Source organism: Anguilla anguilla, chromosome 8, assembly GCF_013347855.1.
Source record: "Anguilla anguilla isolate fAngAng1 chromosome 8, fAngAng1.pri, whole genome shotgun sequence".
Taxonomy (NCBI): Eukaryota; Metazoa; Chordata; class Actinopteri; order Anguilliformes; family Anguillidae; genus Anguilla; species Anguilla anguilla.
The window spans coordinates 21,619,101-21,636,869 of NC_049208.1; the positions used below are offsets into that span (position 1 = coordinate 21,619,101).

Sequence of the window (17,769 nt, forward strand, 5' to 3'; positions counted from 1 at the left end):
TTTTGGTTCAATGAACAATTCAAGTGTGTTCTTTTATGATTCAACCTAATCTCCTCAAATTAGAATTCCAATTCTGCCTCTTGTCTTGTTACACAGGGAGCATTGTAACTAAAGCAATGCTCACCTCTGATGCATCAGCCAATGACTATTTTACAATCACTATTACAGGAGAGGAGGAGCTAGTGCTGATTGAGGCAGAGGTGAATCTCTTGCTGATAACAACTGCTAGCCTTAGGTTGCCTGGCTGGGAGTTACTAATCTAGTCATAATGCGACAAACAACATCAACTTAATCTTACCCATCATCTGGTGGAAGAAGTCCAGTATTATTCTATCACTGTGAATTTCCAGGCATGGTAAATGACATAACCCAGGCTTGACCTTGAACGCAAACTTGTGGAGACTAAGCCATTTGAGAGACCTCCTAATTAGCTGATCGAGATACTCCCTGAATAAATGTGTGGATTTGACACATTTGCGAGACAACTTAAATAATTTCCGAGAGAAATGTTGTTTTTCTGGCTGTAAGTCATTTTGAAATACATTTGTAACCATAATTACTTCTACATATTTATAAGTAATAACAATTCAACCAAACCAATTGAGGCCAGTTGAAACAAACAGCAGCAAACAGTGGTCCTTAAGGGTGGGACCTACCTTTGTGATTTGTGTTCATTCCTTTAATTAGGAAAGTTTTATTCCTCACAATGGACAATATTGTGGCCTAAGCTTACTCTGAGATCACCAACACTGATCACCTACAATGTCTATGTACATGGCTACCCACCATGTTCTGGGGTGCTGGAGACGCCTATATCCTGGGTGGGCCTGGGGGTATGAGAGGCCACCTCCTCTGTTGGGATCACCTCAGGGCTGCCGGAGGTCAGCACCTCCTCCCTGGTGGGCTCCTTTCTGGGCCCTGCGCCTCCTGCAGACACACAGGTTTACAGCACAGAGGACCCGTCTCCTGGTGACCTCATAGGGATAACACAGGCTTCAAAAACAGAATGGGAAATTCACTACATACACCGGGAGTAGTGAGGTAAAGAACCATGGAGCTGCAAATATTACTGTGGACTATTTAACAGGAACCCTCGTGTAGTCCTGAATGAACACTGTAACTGTGTGCACTATCTGAACTAAAGGAAATGTGTCCCCAAGTAAGGCATGGTTTGAGAGATTCTGAGCAAGGAAAACCATAGGAATGATCAAGCAACAGGCCAGGTACATATATCAGAAGCATATATCATACACATCAAAGGAATTAATTGAAATAAAAATGACACAGATATTAAAGTCTATATAAAATATAAAGCATAATATATTATTCCCTTATCAAATTAGCCTAAAGTAATAGAACAACTTGCAATGGACACTAATGATTACCGTCATTAAAAGCAACAATTTAACACATAGCATTATTGAATAATATCACATAAAATTTTGTGTGTGTGTTTCTGTACAATATTACTATCAATAGAAAATGTAGTATTGCCTGCAGGATTTCTAATGAGGAAGGCACTATCATTTTATTTTTTAGATTTAACACAGCTGAAAATATATTACAATACACATTCATGCTACAAATATTCTGGTTACCTAGACATTTATCAATGCTTAAGATGTAGAGGGATCTAGTGATGGATCATAAAGGATGAAATGAGTGTTTATTCATATGCAAAGCAGGAATGAACTGTATGCAAAATATACAGAATCAAAATATTGCTGTAATGGAACTTATTTCTGATGCTTTTCTGGAGAAAAAGAAGAGGAAAACTCCTTTGATTTTTCAGGTGCAAGATATTTATTAAATTCAGAACAAAAGCTTTAAACTTGACACACACTTGGAATACCTCAAACACGGCTATCAACTATAATTTTGAATATAAACATTAGCAGGGATTCCAAACACAATTGTGCATTTTTGTGTTAGAGCTCCATCACCTAAATCAATCGTTGTATGATTCAATGTATTTTTTACAGGACATTTCACATAACTTCATCCATTATCAATAAAACAAAGGCAAACATTACTTACTGTCCTCTGCATCATTCATTATGAAACAATGTATAATAAATCCAGACTTCACGCACATCTTGTCTAAGTGGAGATTTGCAATGCCTTTTGTGATGCTAATGCCTACATCTTAAAACCCTTTTAGATCACCACCAGGTTCAGTGGTTTACTGTGCATGGCATACCTAAATAAATCCCTGGTGTAAAACCAGACCATGTGCTTAAGAGGAACTATCACTGAGAGGAAAAAAACAACAACAAAAAAATCTTGAAATGCAGAAAATGGCCAATGAAGAATACCTCTTATTTGTTTCCCATTTTAAAATTAAAGTATTGCACTTTGGGATTGCCGGTTATATGTGGCTCCCTAGTCTCCCTTTTTGAAAGGGGCATTGACTGTCCTTGTTATTCAGGGATGCAATTTTAATCGTTGTTTTGTCTGAAAGGAACACATACAGTTGAATGTGAATACATGAACACAAAAAGACAACCATTAAAGTCACAACCCTGGATACGTAGCAGTCAAACCCCCTTCAAAAGGAAGACTTCAGATCCAGAACAAGCCCCATAGTGCAGTGCCCCACACTGTTTGAAAACTAAAGGCCTCAAACATTTATAATGCAAATGGAAAAGTAAACAATTTTGAAATCGGCAACAAAGGAGAGATATTTTTAATTTACCATTCTTTGGATTTTGAGCATGTTATTTCTTTTCCAGTGGAGGTTCTCTTAAATAACATGTACCATGATAATACTGCACAAGACAAGAAGCCTTGCATTCTGATAGAAATAAATGCACCAGGATAAATACACAAGCAGTTTCCTCAAATAAATTATGTCATGCTGTCTCTCTCTTGGTAGTTCTTCCACTTCTTTCTTTGTTTTATATTATTAAATACTTTCCAAAAGCATCCACTGTAAATATTTTCAGATGGGAGGAGCCCACCTTGTCCAAACTGTAGAAATTCAAAAGTTTAAAGATCTAACTAGAAAATATGGTAGTCTACAGAATCAATTCATCAGTGCAAGAATAAACTGTGACATGGCCTGGTTGCGTGCAATTGCTGTCATTAAATAACTTGAACTGAACACAGACGGTTCATGTCTCAAGCCAAAGGGCTCGGTCACTCCGTACTACAAGTGAAATAATTAGAGGTATCAGTGTTCTGAAATGGCAAAAAAAACAACATTGCCAAATTAGGTGTAATAAGTACACTTTTGTACTACACATGAGGTGATTCAGAAACCTAACACTGAGATTCGATGGAGAAAGACATTTTATTCAGTGAATGTATGACTAAATTAAATATCAGTAGTAGGATTGTGTCGATCTTCATATGCTACACTTCAGTTAAACCAACATAACAGCTTTTGATACAATATTTGTATCAGAAGGCAATACTCTGAAACAACACCAAGAGCCTTTGACAATCCTGTTTCAAACATTTTTTTCTTTAACCTAGAACAATACCCTCAACAGTTTGGTCTTTGCACCATCTAGATAAAGTGTGTCTTACTGCCCGCACTGAAGAGTATTGTTCTTGACAATCTTAGCAAACATTTTCAAAAAACAAACTTACATACTTAGAACAACTTGGTGCCCAAAACACAAGGTTTTTATTCTTTCATCTTTTTTATAAATATGTAAGAAAAACATACGTTTGCAATTTGCCTTTGTTTAGCCTCATCTGGAAGGATACTGTGTACACAATACCTTCAACTTTACAAACATCTCTTAGCATGACTTTGCTCTTTCCTGCTTTTTTCAAACCTTTCCGTGATTCTGAGGTACAACTGTTACCGCTTGATTGAGCAAACGGATAACATTTTGAGAATATAACGTCAGTATTTTTTTTTTTAGCATTTTTACAGTATGTATATTTATGTATGTGCGCTCAAAAATGAGGCAGACACACACTGGGGTAGACTTGATTGATTTCAAAGCAACTATGACTGATTGATGCTTTTTTCTCACAAGCGTCTGATGTTGCAAACATATTATTGTGCTGTTAAAATTGTATAAGATATAACTTTCATTGTACACCTTTTGACCTACAGTTAAAAGAAGAAAAATAAATGAAGAGGAGGAATTGGCCAAATCTAATCTCCAGCTTCTTTGCATCAATATGGAATGATCTGCAACTTACAGTAAATAAAAGCTCTGCATATGCCTTTACAATTTAAGTAGAATTTACAGAAATGTTCCCATTTAAGACTAAAAGGGCTATTTCAGGTCTCTTTCAGGTTGGATTTGTTATATGTTTTTTTTTTTAATTTATTTATTTTTTTTACATACAAGGCAGTAGATAATTTTATTTCCAAGTTTGCTGTTTATGGCTTTGATGGTTGGTACTTGTCCTTCTTGTTGATATGCAGAGTGACTGATTCTCCCACTGGCGCGTAGCTGAAGGTGCGGGCTGACACTTCTGTTTTGAAGCTCTGCTGCCCGCCCTCTGTGCTTCTTTGAACCTCCAGGCTGTACGACGGCTTGACCTCAAGCTTGGCCTGGCTCTCGCAGGACAAGGTGGCAGTGGCAGCCTCTGCTGGCCGGCAGCGGGAGTGGACTCCGCTCAAGCGTATGGGGACCTGTCGCTCACCTCTGGGATGGGTTGAGGAGGCAAATAGGCTGCTGGAGAGGTGCTCCTTGAAGCGGCTGAAGAACCCGGGGCGGGGTTTAGGGGCAACTGGCCGGCCCAGGTTCAGTAGCACCGGCTTGCCAACGGTAGGCTCGTTGATCTCCCTCTGCAGGACAGCGATCTCGCAGGGCTTGTCAGCCACGGAGCGGCCGGTGTGCTCGGGGCACTTGTATGTCTCCCCTTCACCTGGGACGTAGTCTTCGAGGTCCTCCAAGGTCAGAGCTCGGCCCTCCCTTGTCAAAATCTTCAGGTCTCTGCTGTCCAGGTCATCATCCTCAGGCTCTTCGATAATGACCACTTCCTCCTCTGGCCAGTCTAACTCTTCCCTGTCCACGGGGGTGACCACCTGCTCCAGTTCCCCGGAGTTAGACACTGCTGGACTTTGGAAGCTGAAGACGAGAGTCTGGCCAACAGCAGCCGTCGTGCATGAGACAGCTTCTCTCAGATGGATGCCGGTCGCCACCTCCGCTGCGTCCTCTGGTGTATCCTCAGGCTCTTCCAAGGTCACATACTCATCTTCCCAAGACAAAGGTTGAACTTCGCTGAAGCAGTCTGCCCGAGCGGAGGCTCCAGCATCGGCCTGCTCCACTAGCTTGTTGTTGGAGTTGTTGGTGTTGGGGTCGTCCCGGCGCGACCTCCTGGGTGAGACTCCGGCCCTCCTGGGCAGCTTGGGAGACTTGTTGACCTTGTACTCGATTATTTCCTCCACCTCCACCCACTTGGGTTTCTTCTCCCCGAGCCTGATGGTTGTACCCATCGCCCCTGCCGCCTCTGTCACGTACAACGTGGGGACGATGGGCTTCTTTGCTGCTTCCTGGTAGGAGCGGGAGGCGGGTCGCCTCTGCCTGGAGCCTGCCCCTGAGGGCTCAGGGGTGGGGGTCCTCGAGGGGGACAGCCCCGGGGACATGCGGTGCTTCATTCGAGTGTTCTTCACCACTGTGGTTATAGTTTCTTCTCTGATGGTGGACAAAGCATACAAGGTTTGAGAATAAGACCACATGGGGGTACCACAGGGGGGTTCCGCACTGCTGCATGACATGCCGTCTCCAAACCGAGTGAGTGGTGTGTTAGTGTGCGAGAAGTCCAAGCTCACACAAATGAAGATAAAAAAACCACCTGTACATATCGCCATGCTGCAAGAAGGGTGTATCTTTTACAGACTCTTTTAGGTCAGATAACTGGCCACTCAGTGCAGAAAGCGTTAACCCTTCAGATCCAGTTCATCTTGATGCTTTTTCTGCAGATGCTTTGGGGCGGTACAAATCTTACAGTCTGCCAAGCATTGACTCCACAAAGCAGTCGCCCCCAAATATTCATTTACACCTAATCTTCAATAAAAGCGACCACACAGTCACAAAAAATGACTCGTGATCAGCTCAAAGGCTGTATGCATTTGCATGACTAGTTGCATAAAAGAAATGTGTGCATCACTAAGGTCTTGCAAAACAAGAACCCATAAAGATTCCCCCTCTGAAGCCGAGGCATGGTGGCAGAAAAACAATCGTTAATACTGCTATTAGTGGCAAAACTGTTATTGCGTTGTAGAATTGTGTGCAGTGGAATCCAGTAATACTATAATTCAATACTGTAATAATTCATTACATTTATTTGCTGACTGAAAGAATACCTTAAAGATATATGTTTATGAAGATGAAGATCAACTCAGAAAGTGAGAAAAATAATGAAGGCGCCTTTGCAACATGAAGAATATCTGCATTTATTTGGTCCTTTAAGGCCTGCTTTGAAGCAAAAAGCCTGAAGTGTCCGTCATATGGGAATCCACAATGAAGGAGAAGAAGACACATGAGCAGAGATTCAAGTCCTGTGCTCTTCGCGGTATCTGTGTCTGATTCAGGTACTCCGGACCAGTATGTACAAGTCCAGAATTTTTTTTAAATCATTTCAATGAAATTAAAGCCAATAAGTTCAAAATTGAGTTCATAATGCATCTACATTAAAATGACAGCCACAGTATGCTACCCTATAATTATCTGGAAGGTGGTCTCTCATTATACATCTGTATGTGAAATGTGCAGAATTATCGTTCAGCTGCAGCCACAGGAAGGGCCGCTTGATTTAGTGCAAATGAGTGCTTCTGCGGTGGCGTGGATGGGTTAGCCAGGCATGCACATGTGAGACAGGGGAGGACACACAGCCATGCACTTAACAGATCGGTGACACTTACATGATGATGGTTTTCTTTGGCACTTTAGTCTCCTGCTCTGTGACTACAAGGAAGACAGGATGGAAAGCATGGGGTTAGAGATAATGTAAGCGCTTGAAATGATTAACCAACCTGCAGAGAGCTTCTCAAAAACACTGATCCCAGGTCTGTCGTTTCTCCTGCTCGCTGAATGGGCGAATGGGCTCCGCGCAAGGAGGAACTGCGCAAAGACGAGGCTACGTTTTGAGACCAGCGCTGCGCCAGACCGGCCCTCCCTGTCGCCTAGTGATGTGCGCCTGCCCGAGTTCAATCCTAAATGGTCAGTGTGTGACTTCACCGTGTCCATGATCCATATGGCGCTAATGTGCATGAGTCACGTATGCTCTCACACCGTTGCAGTGTTCCGTGAACATTACGCAAACTGTGTGAAAGTGGTGTGTTATCTAGAATGTTACTCAGGATATTTTGGTAAAAGAGTGCATGAGACTGTGGAGACATACAGGTACTGTAGTTAGAACGTGTCCATGTGAGAAAGATGAGTTATGTGAGAAACAGTGTGGTAGGCACAACAGACAAAAACCCTGGGTCTATAATGATGACTGGTGCTGTACTTCAGTAAAAATCAGGAATCAGTCTGTTCTACTTGAATCCAATCAAAATATCTTATTGTCACCAGTGTATGCCGTTTTATACTTTGGAAGTTATCTCAGCTTTAACTAAAAACTGACGCAAATTAGAGCTGAACTGCTCCCATAACTACTTAAACAAATTTTCGTTTTATCCAGAGGTGGAAAGTCCAGAGGTCAGAAAGTAAAGGTCTTACCATGTGTTTATACCACCAATGAACCCAGCCAGCTGATTTCACTAATTACTATAGTTACCTCCTGGCTGAAGAACTGTGCTAATCAGGAAATACAGGTGATTGGAACAAAATACTGGGACTGACTTTTACTTTCTGAACCTCCGGTTTTAACTGAATGCTCAAGGTGAAAATCCTGGGGAGAGACAGAGAGAGGCAGAATTGCCCTGTGTGTGCATTAATAGGGTTTGCATTAATACAGGTTTTAGGGGGTGGTGGGCTAAAATGAGGGGCTGTGAAGGGTCCAGAGGGTGAGGGGTGATATGAAGGACTGCAGGGGATGAAGGGATGATGGGGTGAGGGGGTGAGGAGGTGACAGATGACATGCCACACAGCATTAGACTTCAGAGAGGAAAGTAGAGTGTGCCGTCCCCCCTGCTGTGAACCAGTGAGAGCTGGCTGCCTTCTGTAAAAGAGGTGCTGCTCAATGTGCTTTTGAATTTGGGTTATGGAACAAATGCTGTTATATGAGAATGTTTCTTGCTTTACAAGACAGCTCAGTTTCTGTTCCCATTTTGCCTCTGCATGTGGTCCATGATAAAGAATCTCTCTTCTGAATAGAAGCAAGAGTTTCCATGGCCATCATGTCACCCTGCCCGTTTTTTACAATGTGCTCTTGCCTCATGCCCAAGTAAAGTTGTCATGTTTTTTCATAGTTGAGATTAGATAAACCAGTCCAACCAGTAATGGAACTTTTGATTGGCTTTGTCCAAGAATGCTGTGGATTTTCAGAGATGTTGAGAGCTCTTTCACTTTTAAATGTCAAGAGCAAGACTGATTCATTCAGATTGGACATTGTTGTATTAAATATGTCCAAATATGAGTTTGGACACATTCTACAACTATGTTATGCTATAAACTAATGTCAATTCTGCTTCATCACTTTGCTTTTTCTACAAAATGGAAGCAAAACAAAAAAGTCATAATGGACAATGGCCATCATGTCACCCTGCCCGTTTTTTACAACGTGCTCTGGCCTCATGCCCAAGTAAAGTTGTCATGTTTTTTCATAGTTGAGATTAGATAAACCAGTCCAACCAGTAATGGCACTTTTGATTGGCTTTATCCAAGAATGCTGTGGATTTTCAGAGATGTTGAGAGCTCTTTCACTTTTAAATGTCAAGAGCAAGACTCTGCTTCATTCAGATTGGACATTGTTGTATTAAATTCTATACTATGTTCTTGACACTGCCAGGTAATGCCATACATTTTCAGACACTGCACTCATATCTGCTCAGTTCCACCCAGACTCAATGAACAAGACATTCCTTCATCAGCACGAGTGAAAGAATCTGAAATCAGGGCTGTCATTTAAAATGCTGAACAACCGGAGACAAGCCGCAGAATCCGCAGGTCACTTTGGGAGTGCCATGTTTTTACATGCTGAAGCAGTGAAACTGCAGATATTTAATAGCCCCTGTTTTCATGCAGGTTGTCAAATACGAGGCATTCCCTGCTGGAGAAACTGAAACTGAAGTGAAGGATGGAGGCAGTTTAAAATTCAAGCGTTTACAGGACTAGCACATCAAGTCAGAATTATTTTCATAACCCCATAATATTTTCAGGAATAAATAAAACATAAAATACCCTATGCAAGGCATAAGTCTAAACTGGCTTTAGTCATACAGGCACAACAGTTGAAGAGAAGAAATAAAGGAAAGATATGAGTTTGGACACATTCTACAACTATGTTATGCTATAAAATAATGTCAATTCTGCTTCATCACTTTGCATTTTCTACAAAATGGAAGCAAAACAAAAAAGTCATAATCTAACAAAACATGAAACGGCTGCATATGCTCACTGAAAAAGCATCATGATACGCAGCTAAACGTGGCTAAAGATTGTTACATGAATGCTTACATGAATCCTCCACATAAAACACTTTTCTAAGTGTCCCTGATTTGACAGAGTTCAAAAGGAACATAAAATGCTGCCTTACGCATTTTGTGAAGACAAAAAAATTCCAGAAAACCCTTTGTAGACCAGAGGAGAGCTGGTGCAATAACTTACAAAAAAAAACATTTCAAGCACACAAATCAGCTAATCAACTAAATAGAAAATCACCAGCAGAGACTGAATATACTTGATTCAGTTCATTCTGAATAAACACGCAGTAATGCATTCACCCCTCCAACACAACTCCACTATTCTGCTCATAGGACATATATATATTTGGCTGCTGTTCCAAGCTAGCCAATCCCTGGGATGCTGCTATTACTCTAGGATATTTTGGTGAGAGGCAGTGCTCCCCCACACCACTTGATGTTGGATAAGTCACATCACATGCTACTGCGTGATATACCCCCACTGCTGTGCTGCAATAGACATTCATCTCTTTCACTGGAAGATACGGGCTCTCCTACCTTCGATGGTGACAGCCTGCTCCCCGGTTGTTGCCATGGCAGACTGTGGGCACAGTTCAGCCACACTCCTGGCACTGCCCAGCCGGTTGGACAGCTAAAAGAGGACGGGGGGGGGGGGTTAGAGAAAGTGCAAAATGTGTATCCTTGCACCTAAACATTTTAAACTGAAATGAAATCAAATGATAGCACTGCAATACATTTGAGACCATTAAATTATATGTGGATGGCAAGGTACTGTTGACCATCAGTAATGCTGACAGGTTTACGTCGAAGTGTAGCATGGCTCTGAAGGGTACAAGGGGACTCACCATTACTCCATGTGACTGCATTGGGTGTGTGAGCAGAGAGGTGGTGAGCAGTAACTCAAGCGTGTGAAGCAGTGAGTAGTTACATGTGTGAGCAGACAGTTGGTGAGCAGTAACTCATGTGTGTAAGGCAGGTGAGGATAGAGGGGGTTGTAAGTAGTACCTCACACTCGTAACGTCCCAGATCCTTCTCTCCAGGATTCTTTATGACGAGGACCACAACTCCACTGCGCAGCTCACTGAACGTCTGGTACTTTTCCTGGTCCGTTAGCAGCTTGCCTTCTCTGAACCATCTATTTAGAGACAAAGTGCAATAATCAGTTTGTACACGTACTCAAACACAACGTCTCCTTTGCGCTTACCACCGATCATTTTCTATGATGATCAAAACATTGCCCATCTGGTCTTTCTGATAAGGCTAGAACTGTCTGACAAGAGTATAATGCTCTTGTCATAATTCACATTGAGGAAATGCATTCTTCAATGTGAATTACACAGGTTACACCAGAAGCTGTGGATGTTACAGTGATATCACTTGAGCATTGACAAGACGTGAGCTCTGCTTTACACAAAAAACTTCAACATAATTGTATTATTTGAGATGTGACCACATCCTTTTACTGATATAGTGTTGCGATTTGTAGTTGTTGAAGTATATATCAACAAATCATCTTAAAATTTTGATTTTAAATCTTGATTTTCAGGCTTGAAATAGAACAAATAGAAGAAATTTGAATGTCCAGCTGGTATATATAGACATCTGAATGTGGGTATATATATACATCTGAATGCATGTGGGTCCTCTTGTTTTTTCAGAGCGTTTATTATGTGTCGGAAGCATTGTACACTGTGTGGCACTGAGATAGACGGCCTGATTCAGGCACCTGATCTTGGGGTTGGGGGCGCTCTGGATGGTACAGGTGAACTGGGCGTCCTCGCCGGGTATGTAGGCAGCATTCCGCAGCTTGTTCACAAAGCGAGGAGGCACTGCAGGTTTTGAAAAAACACCAGAACATGACAAAGAGCTGCCCATGATGAGAGGAGAAACTAATTACACCCAACCATAGATGAACAGAAATGCAAATATAAAATTCCAGCATGCAACAATATAACACCCAGATTCAATAAAATGCACCGAAGCAGAGCTTTGCAATACAAGCTGTATATTTCGGGCTATGAACCCAATGGACAGGGGCGGGGCATCCATCAGCATATCCTGGCTGACCTGTTGCCCTGGCAACGGACAGCCTGTTGAACCCGGGCCTCGCTGGAGACTCACCCTGCACAGTGATCTTGCCCAGCGTGCTGGCGTTTCCTGCGGTGCTGGTGGCGAAGCACATGTACTGTCCCGAGTCGTCTGCTGTCATGTTGTCCAGGATGAGGGTGCAGGAGCCGTCGGGGTCCTCAATGATGATGTGGTGGGGATCCGCCTCCACCGGACGCCCGTCTGACGCACAAGGAACAGCACTGTATCAAGCTGCCGCTAAAAACCCCGCTGCTTACCGTGGCTAGGAACCCACTAAATGGGGGCACCGGCAGAACGGTGATCGCTCTCTTCTCACCTTTGTACCAGGTGACAACGGGCTTTGGGGTTCCCGTGACCTTGCAGGCCAACTTCACTGTCTGTCCCAGCTCCACTGTGCAGTCAGCGAGGACCTCGTCAAAGTCAGGGGGGCCTAATGGACAGGAGAACTGCATTACCCAGCATCTCCATCTTACAGACGGGCTACGGCTCATAACATTCACCCTGGGTTTATAGCCTCAGTGAATCTACTCATTCAAACAAAACATGGATAATCACATTTATAGAGGTAAAATGGAAAATAATGCTTAAATTAAAAATAATATTTTATAGTGGCAGTTCTCTTGGGTGCCTTCAGCTACAGAACTGTCTAAATCAAGCAAGGTGATCAGAGGAGTAAAGAATTTGATTTGTCAAAACACCTGCTTGAGTTAAAATAAAAATTAAGCTGTACTATAAATTGTTATTTTCTTAACTGTGACCCGGGCAACAGCACAGCTGAAATGTCACATGCACAGAAATGTTTTAGAAATAAAAGAACAGTGAAGCTCCATCATCTTTTTCATATCAGTAACTGTACATACTAAAACTGTACATGGTTTAGTGACCATAATGGGGATTTCCTGCAGGGTGTGGGGTCAAAGGTCAGGGGTGATGTGGAGGTCACTCACTCCAGGCGGGCAGGCTGTAGCGCTGCTGGAGGTCCCTCAGGTCCCTCAGCCATGAGTTCTTAATGATGACCGTCCGGGCTTGCAGCGTGTACTTCCTCACTGAGTCCTCGCGCTCATGCCAGATCTCGAAGGCCCGGTCGTCTCCCTCCACGATCTCGTTCACGTCGATGTTGGTCAGCTGGGAGAGGAAGAGAAAAAAAAAGTTTTCAGAGAAAGCAGCGGCTGATGTCAACTCATCCTCCTGAGAAAGACGGAGGGATGGATAGTCCAGCACTACTTCCTCATCTTCACCTTCATCATGTTTTTGAAGACATAGGCCTGAGTGTCCGTGTTGGTGTCTCTCTTGAGCTTGCAGATGATGACGTAGTTCTTAAAGAGGAAAACGTGGCGATGGTGTCCCCTAGAAGACGTTCTGATTCCAGGTGCCCCCTCCCACACGGTGAAGGGTCCCTGAAAGAAAGAAAAGACTCTGATATTTGAACATCATGAGACCCTGTAAAACCCTATACACTCCCAATGATATCAGAAAATCATAAGACCATGTATGCCCCAATACAATCATTGATATGAAAACATCACACACTCCGATTGAAATTAAGTCTGCCCCTTAGTCATCTAAAATACGTATCATTACTTCATAAAGCTCTGTCACTGGCTCCTGTATTTGTGTGGGATCCATCTCTATTATCATAGACCATTTAGTTAAAGGCTTGTGTTCTACCAGTTAAAGTCACTACAAAGTTCCTCACAAAAATTGTACAATCGATCACAATGGATTATAAATTCCATGTCAGACAGAAACTGGGAAACAACTCAGCACACATAGCCATACTAATGACTGGAACCCTCCAGGGCCGGAGCTGTGTCACCGCACTTGGATGGTTCTGCACGGATGTGCTGCCGCAGGATCAGAGGTAAATGGTAAATGGACTGCATTTATATAGTGCTTTTATCCAAAGCGCTTTACAATTGATGCCTCTCATTTGCCAGAGCAGTTAGGGGTTAGGTGTCTTGCTCAAGGACACTTCGACACACCCAGGGCGGGGTTTGAACCGTCAACCCTCCGACTGCCAGACAACCGGTCTTACCTCCTGAGCTATGTCGAGATATGCAAGAGAGTCACCTGTCTGATAGGTTCTCCCAGTGCCTCGAGGGTGGCGGGGTAGTTCTCAATCAGAGAGACATGGTGCGTGTTGTCCGAGCGCTGTGGAAGCGAGGAGATGATGGAGTAGGCCTCCTCCAGCAGGCAGCAGTTCTGCCCATTCCTGGCCTTGTTCCTGATCAGCTCCTGCGCATAAACACATGCAGGGTGAGTTACAGGGCCTTCACACAAATTCTAAGCAATTAGAGATAAATTTGCCTGAATGACATTACAGGGAAATGTGTCCATTTTCAGCAGTAAATGGCCCATTAAACATCTTTAAAATTTATCCGTTTGGTTTTGCTGGAATAACCTTGATGCAGAACTGTTATCTGTATCTGATCTGGGTAATACACTGAGAAATCTGCAAACAAATACAATATGAATAACACAATCTTACAAAAGTATTGTCCAGAAAAACAGACATGGACAAAAAGTTTGAACTTTTAACCGTAAGGATTCAGATCTGGCTGGGTCATGCACACTTAAATGATGTCCTGCAATAAAGTCAGTCATTTCTCACCTTTAACAAAGCTTTGTACCTCTGGATCCTCTCCAGTGGTCTCTGTAAGTAGGCATTGACACTCAGCACAGGGCCCTCAGAGGGGTCAACATTGGCCAAGTCTTTCTCATTATATTCCTAAAGTGAGAGAAAATAAGACGAGGGAAGAAAAGGTTAAACGCATCTTCGGTTCCACATATTCTGTTCTTTTTTTGACAAGTGACCAGAGGCTTCAGTTCATCCCCCATCTTCTCTTGAATCAACACCAAAAGGGGCAACATATCTGCTTACTGTCCTTCATTTTAAAAAAAAACCTCATTATGTTAAAGTCCTGAAAGGCTTCAGGACACAGTTATTGTCAAGATTAAAAAGCAAGGAGCCAAAATGGTGGACTATCTGTGACACGTCGGCAGGCTTACCTTGAAGTACTGGTGAACAGCCTTGTCCCCAATAGTAGCTTCAGCCAGTGGTTGTCCCACCAGGTACTGGAGGTACTTTTCAAAGCCCTCTGCACTTCTGAGGAAGCGCAAGGCCACGTCGTCGTCGGTATCACACTCGCTCAGACTCGGCAGCAAACAACTTTGGGAGCAGAGGGTAAAGACAGATGTGTATCAGTGGCCTACACTGCAAAGACGTTTGAGACACAAGGAGAAAGGAAGAACAAGGAGGAAGTGGACCAATGAGAGGGGGAGTTAAGATGCCATCACCTGCTGTGGAAGGTCTTGATGTCTTCAATGTTTCGGAAGATGGCCTCTTTCTGGCCGCTGACATAGGATGGAGCGTCAGGGCTACTTTCAACATGCTTCAGATGGTGGGACACAAAGAACTCCAGTTCTTTCACAAACTCTGCCTCGCTGCTGATCATCTCCTGGATCAGTTGGCTAAGGAGAAGCCAGCAACATAATGTTGTATCACTAATACAACTAATACTGTTCATAATATAAAACGAATAGTAGTATTATCACTTACAGTTACACAATACTTTATCAACCAGTCATTAAGGTCATCTGGTTAGATGTTCTATCTTTAATTTTAGCCTCCTCTTTAGTTATAGATTTGGGTTAGGCATAAAAGGGATGACTGTCTGTACTTCTCATGCATCTTTATACAGTATCTCATTGCAATCCACGCTTTGCTCTTTTGTTTTGAAAATCTCTTACATACCAGAGCCTCCTTTTGTACTCGCTCTCTGACACCTGTTCCCCACCAATCTCTGAAACCTCCCCACTGTCAGGGGACACCTGTAATACCACGCAAGCATGTGAGTGGGAAGAAAAGTGTTCCTTTAGAAAAATAAAACATTTGTGATCTTTAAATGCAGATGTTGACACAGAAGTCACTGCCTCCATTTTTTGCTGTTGTATCCGGACATAACATACTGTAATATATGTTAGGACATGGACTAACATTTAAAAATTTAATAGAGAGAATCATATGTCAGTACATTAGAACAAAACTTTATAGTAATATCAGTATGAGAAACAGTCTTTACATCTTTACATTTTAGTTCACAGACTCTAAAAGATATGTTGTTTGGTAGGAATCTGTTGTACCGTGTTCACATAATGACATCATCCCAGGGTGTGGAATGCGCAGCTACTTTAAGTACTTTCTAAAAGCTTTCTAAAATAATGACTGGGTAAATATGTTGCTATGGACTTCGGAGGTAAGTAACCATGGTACCTTTAGCTTCTTGTCGAGGTAAGCCGGGGAAACCCAGCCCAGGCGAGAGGGTGTGGTTTTGGTGGGCTTTGTGCGGACCAACCACTTCAGGGGATGTGCGGAATCCAGAACTTCCACATACTGGCCTTCCTTCAGAGCGATGGTCTCCAGATTGGCTCCAGTGGGGTTATAATCCGCTGTGGCTACATAGATATCAAACATCTGCAGAGGGAATGTCCACACGTCAGACACTTGGTTACTTTACCTTCCTACATGTGAGTGGACATATTAATCAGAAACCAAATATGTCATTGGAATTCTCCATATAATTTTTATGAATAATTATCTTCAGACAACTTACTAATTATACAAGTTATTCACTAATTATACAAGTTATAATTTATTCCAACATTAGCTGATTTATTAGTTACAATGTTATTGATCATTTATAACGCATTTATAACATTTATGACCCTACCTCTCCCCTGGACTCGCCGTCGTCAGACTCTGACGAAGAGTCCACGATCAGGGAGGAGGGCCGGGAGCGGCCATGGTGGGGCGAGGCGGAGGGAGTTTTTGTGTCATCGTCGCTGTCTGCCCCCGGCACACGCAGAGAGGCTAAATGTTTCAAGAGGTATGAGACAGAGACATGAGCTGACATACACATAGCTATAAAGCAAAACTCCAGTACATTTCTGCTGGTCAGGAGGGAGAAAGGGTGAAAGGTACATTGGTCATTGATGCAAATGGAGCATCAATGCTACCATCACATGGGCAAAACAGTTTGCAAGCTGCCTGTTGAACCAATGGGAAGCAATTCAATGTCAAATAGCAGAAGCAGCATGGCATCAATAGCTGTGTACACATGAGAGAAAGGCAGCCATAATATGGCACGGTTTCCTGGAATAGGCTGAAGGCTATTCAGATATAAAGCTGAATCAGCCTGAACTCAGCCAATTATTAACTTAATCAGCTTGAACATGTTTCCTGGCCACAAGCGCTGAACAATTGCATTTGGACCTCATACCTCTGTAATTAGACTGCAACAACTAAAATACTGCAAACAATGTATAGCCTAATATTGTTACCTTAAACTGTAAAAATTGCTTGTATCAATATTGAAACATTTGTTTTCTATTTCATTTCATTTGCAGTAACAACATGCTGTTGGCAGCCAATGTATTCCCTCCTTTGTTGAACAGAACTTTTGCAATATTAAGAAATATGTACCTATGTGTATACAGAAGTTGACATCTGCAGCTACTGTATAAGTACACAGGTACAACGGCCTCTGTGTAAAATGGGACTAATTATGTGAATAGCTCTTGCACACATATGGCATAGTTTCAAGGACCTTGGCATTTTATTTGTATTTATAGACTTAAAGTCCATATTTCAAGCTTTAAAATGTTGGGTTCCTCATGGGATGTTTGCCATGGCCGTGTAACTGAATTTGCAAGATATGGAATTCGAAAGCTCAAAAGTTCAGGATTTTCACCACTTACCCATAAAGACTATTAAGAATAGTCCTACAGAATTAATTAAAATGCATTATGGCACCCTACTAAGGAAATGACACTACACATTTTCCCCTTAGACATAGCCTTGATGCAAGTTCCCTCACAATATCATAATCCCCATTAAAATCATTTTGTTGCCAGAACTATTGGGTTATTCTGTTTTATATCTCAGTAATGGGAAGGAGAGTTACACCATTTTAAAGCTAAAAAATCATACCTGAATAAAGCTGAATGCCAACCTACATTTGGCATTAGCATTTTCAGGCTAAATAAATATTTTATACATTGTGCCATGTAAGATTAAATGTTTAATGACGTTTTTGAAAATAGCTAAATTCCAACCAGATAAACTAGAAAGAAATGTACTGTAGCTTTATTTCCATGCCAAGAACATGCTCTTAACTACC

General features: G+C 42.3%; 1 protein-coding gene across 7 annotated transcripts in view; it reads right to left on the minus strand.

Annotated features, from left to right (window-relative positions):
• obscnb (obscurin, cytoskeletal calmodulin and titin-interacting RhoGEF b) overlaps positions 1-17,769 on the minus strand; it is a 129,745-nt gene that overhangs the window by 17,325 nt on the left and 94,651 nt on the right. For 5 of the 7 annotated variants that reach the window (XM_035428903.1, XM_035428902.1, XM_035428900.1 and 2 more), the window contains 15 exons: positions 16,321-16,460; positions 15,864-16,064; positions 15,345-15,421; positions 14,888-15,061; positions 14,600-14,759; positions 14,202-14,318; positions 13,661-13,825; positions 12,829-12,987; positions 12,538-12,715; positions 11,907-12,020; positions 11,624-11,791; positions 11,229-11,331; positions 10,508-10,637; positions 10,040-10,133; positions 787-927 (listed from right to left, as the gene is read on the minus strand). In XM_035428903.1, the coding sequence (XP_035284794.1) occupies positions 787-927; positions 10,040-10,133; positions 10,508-10,637; positions 11,229-11,331; positions 11,624-11,791; positions 11,907-12,020; positions 12,538-12,715; positions 12,829-12,987; positions 13,661-13,825; positions 14,202-14,318; positions 14,600-14,759; positions 14,888-15,061; positions 15,345-15,421; positions 15,864-16,064; positions 16,321-16,460 (2,121 nt within the window). Of the gene's footprint in view, positions 1-786; positions 928-1,783; positions 5,607-6,835; positions 6,879-10,039; positions 10,134-10,507; positions 10,638-11,228; positions 11,332-11,623; positions 11,792-11,906; positions 12,021-12,537; positions 12,716-12,828; positions 12,988-13,660; positions 13,826-14,201; positions 14,319-14,599; positions 14,760-14,887; positions 15,062-15,344; positions 15,422-15,863; positions 16,065-16,320; positions 16,461-17,769 lie in introns of those variants that run through there. The other 2 variants (XM_035428905.1, XM_035428904.1) reach the window with 1 other exon arrangement.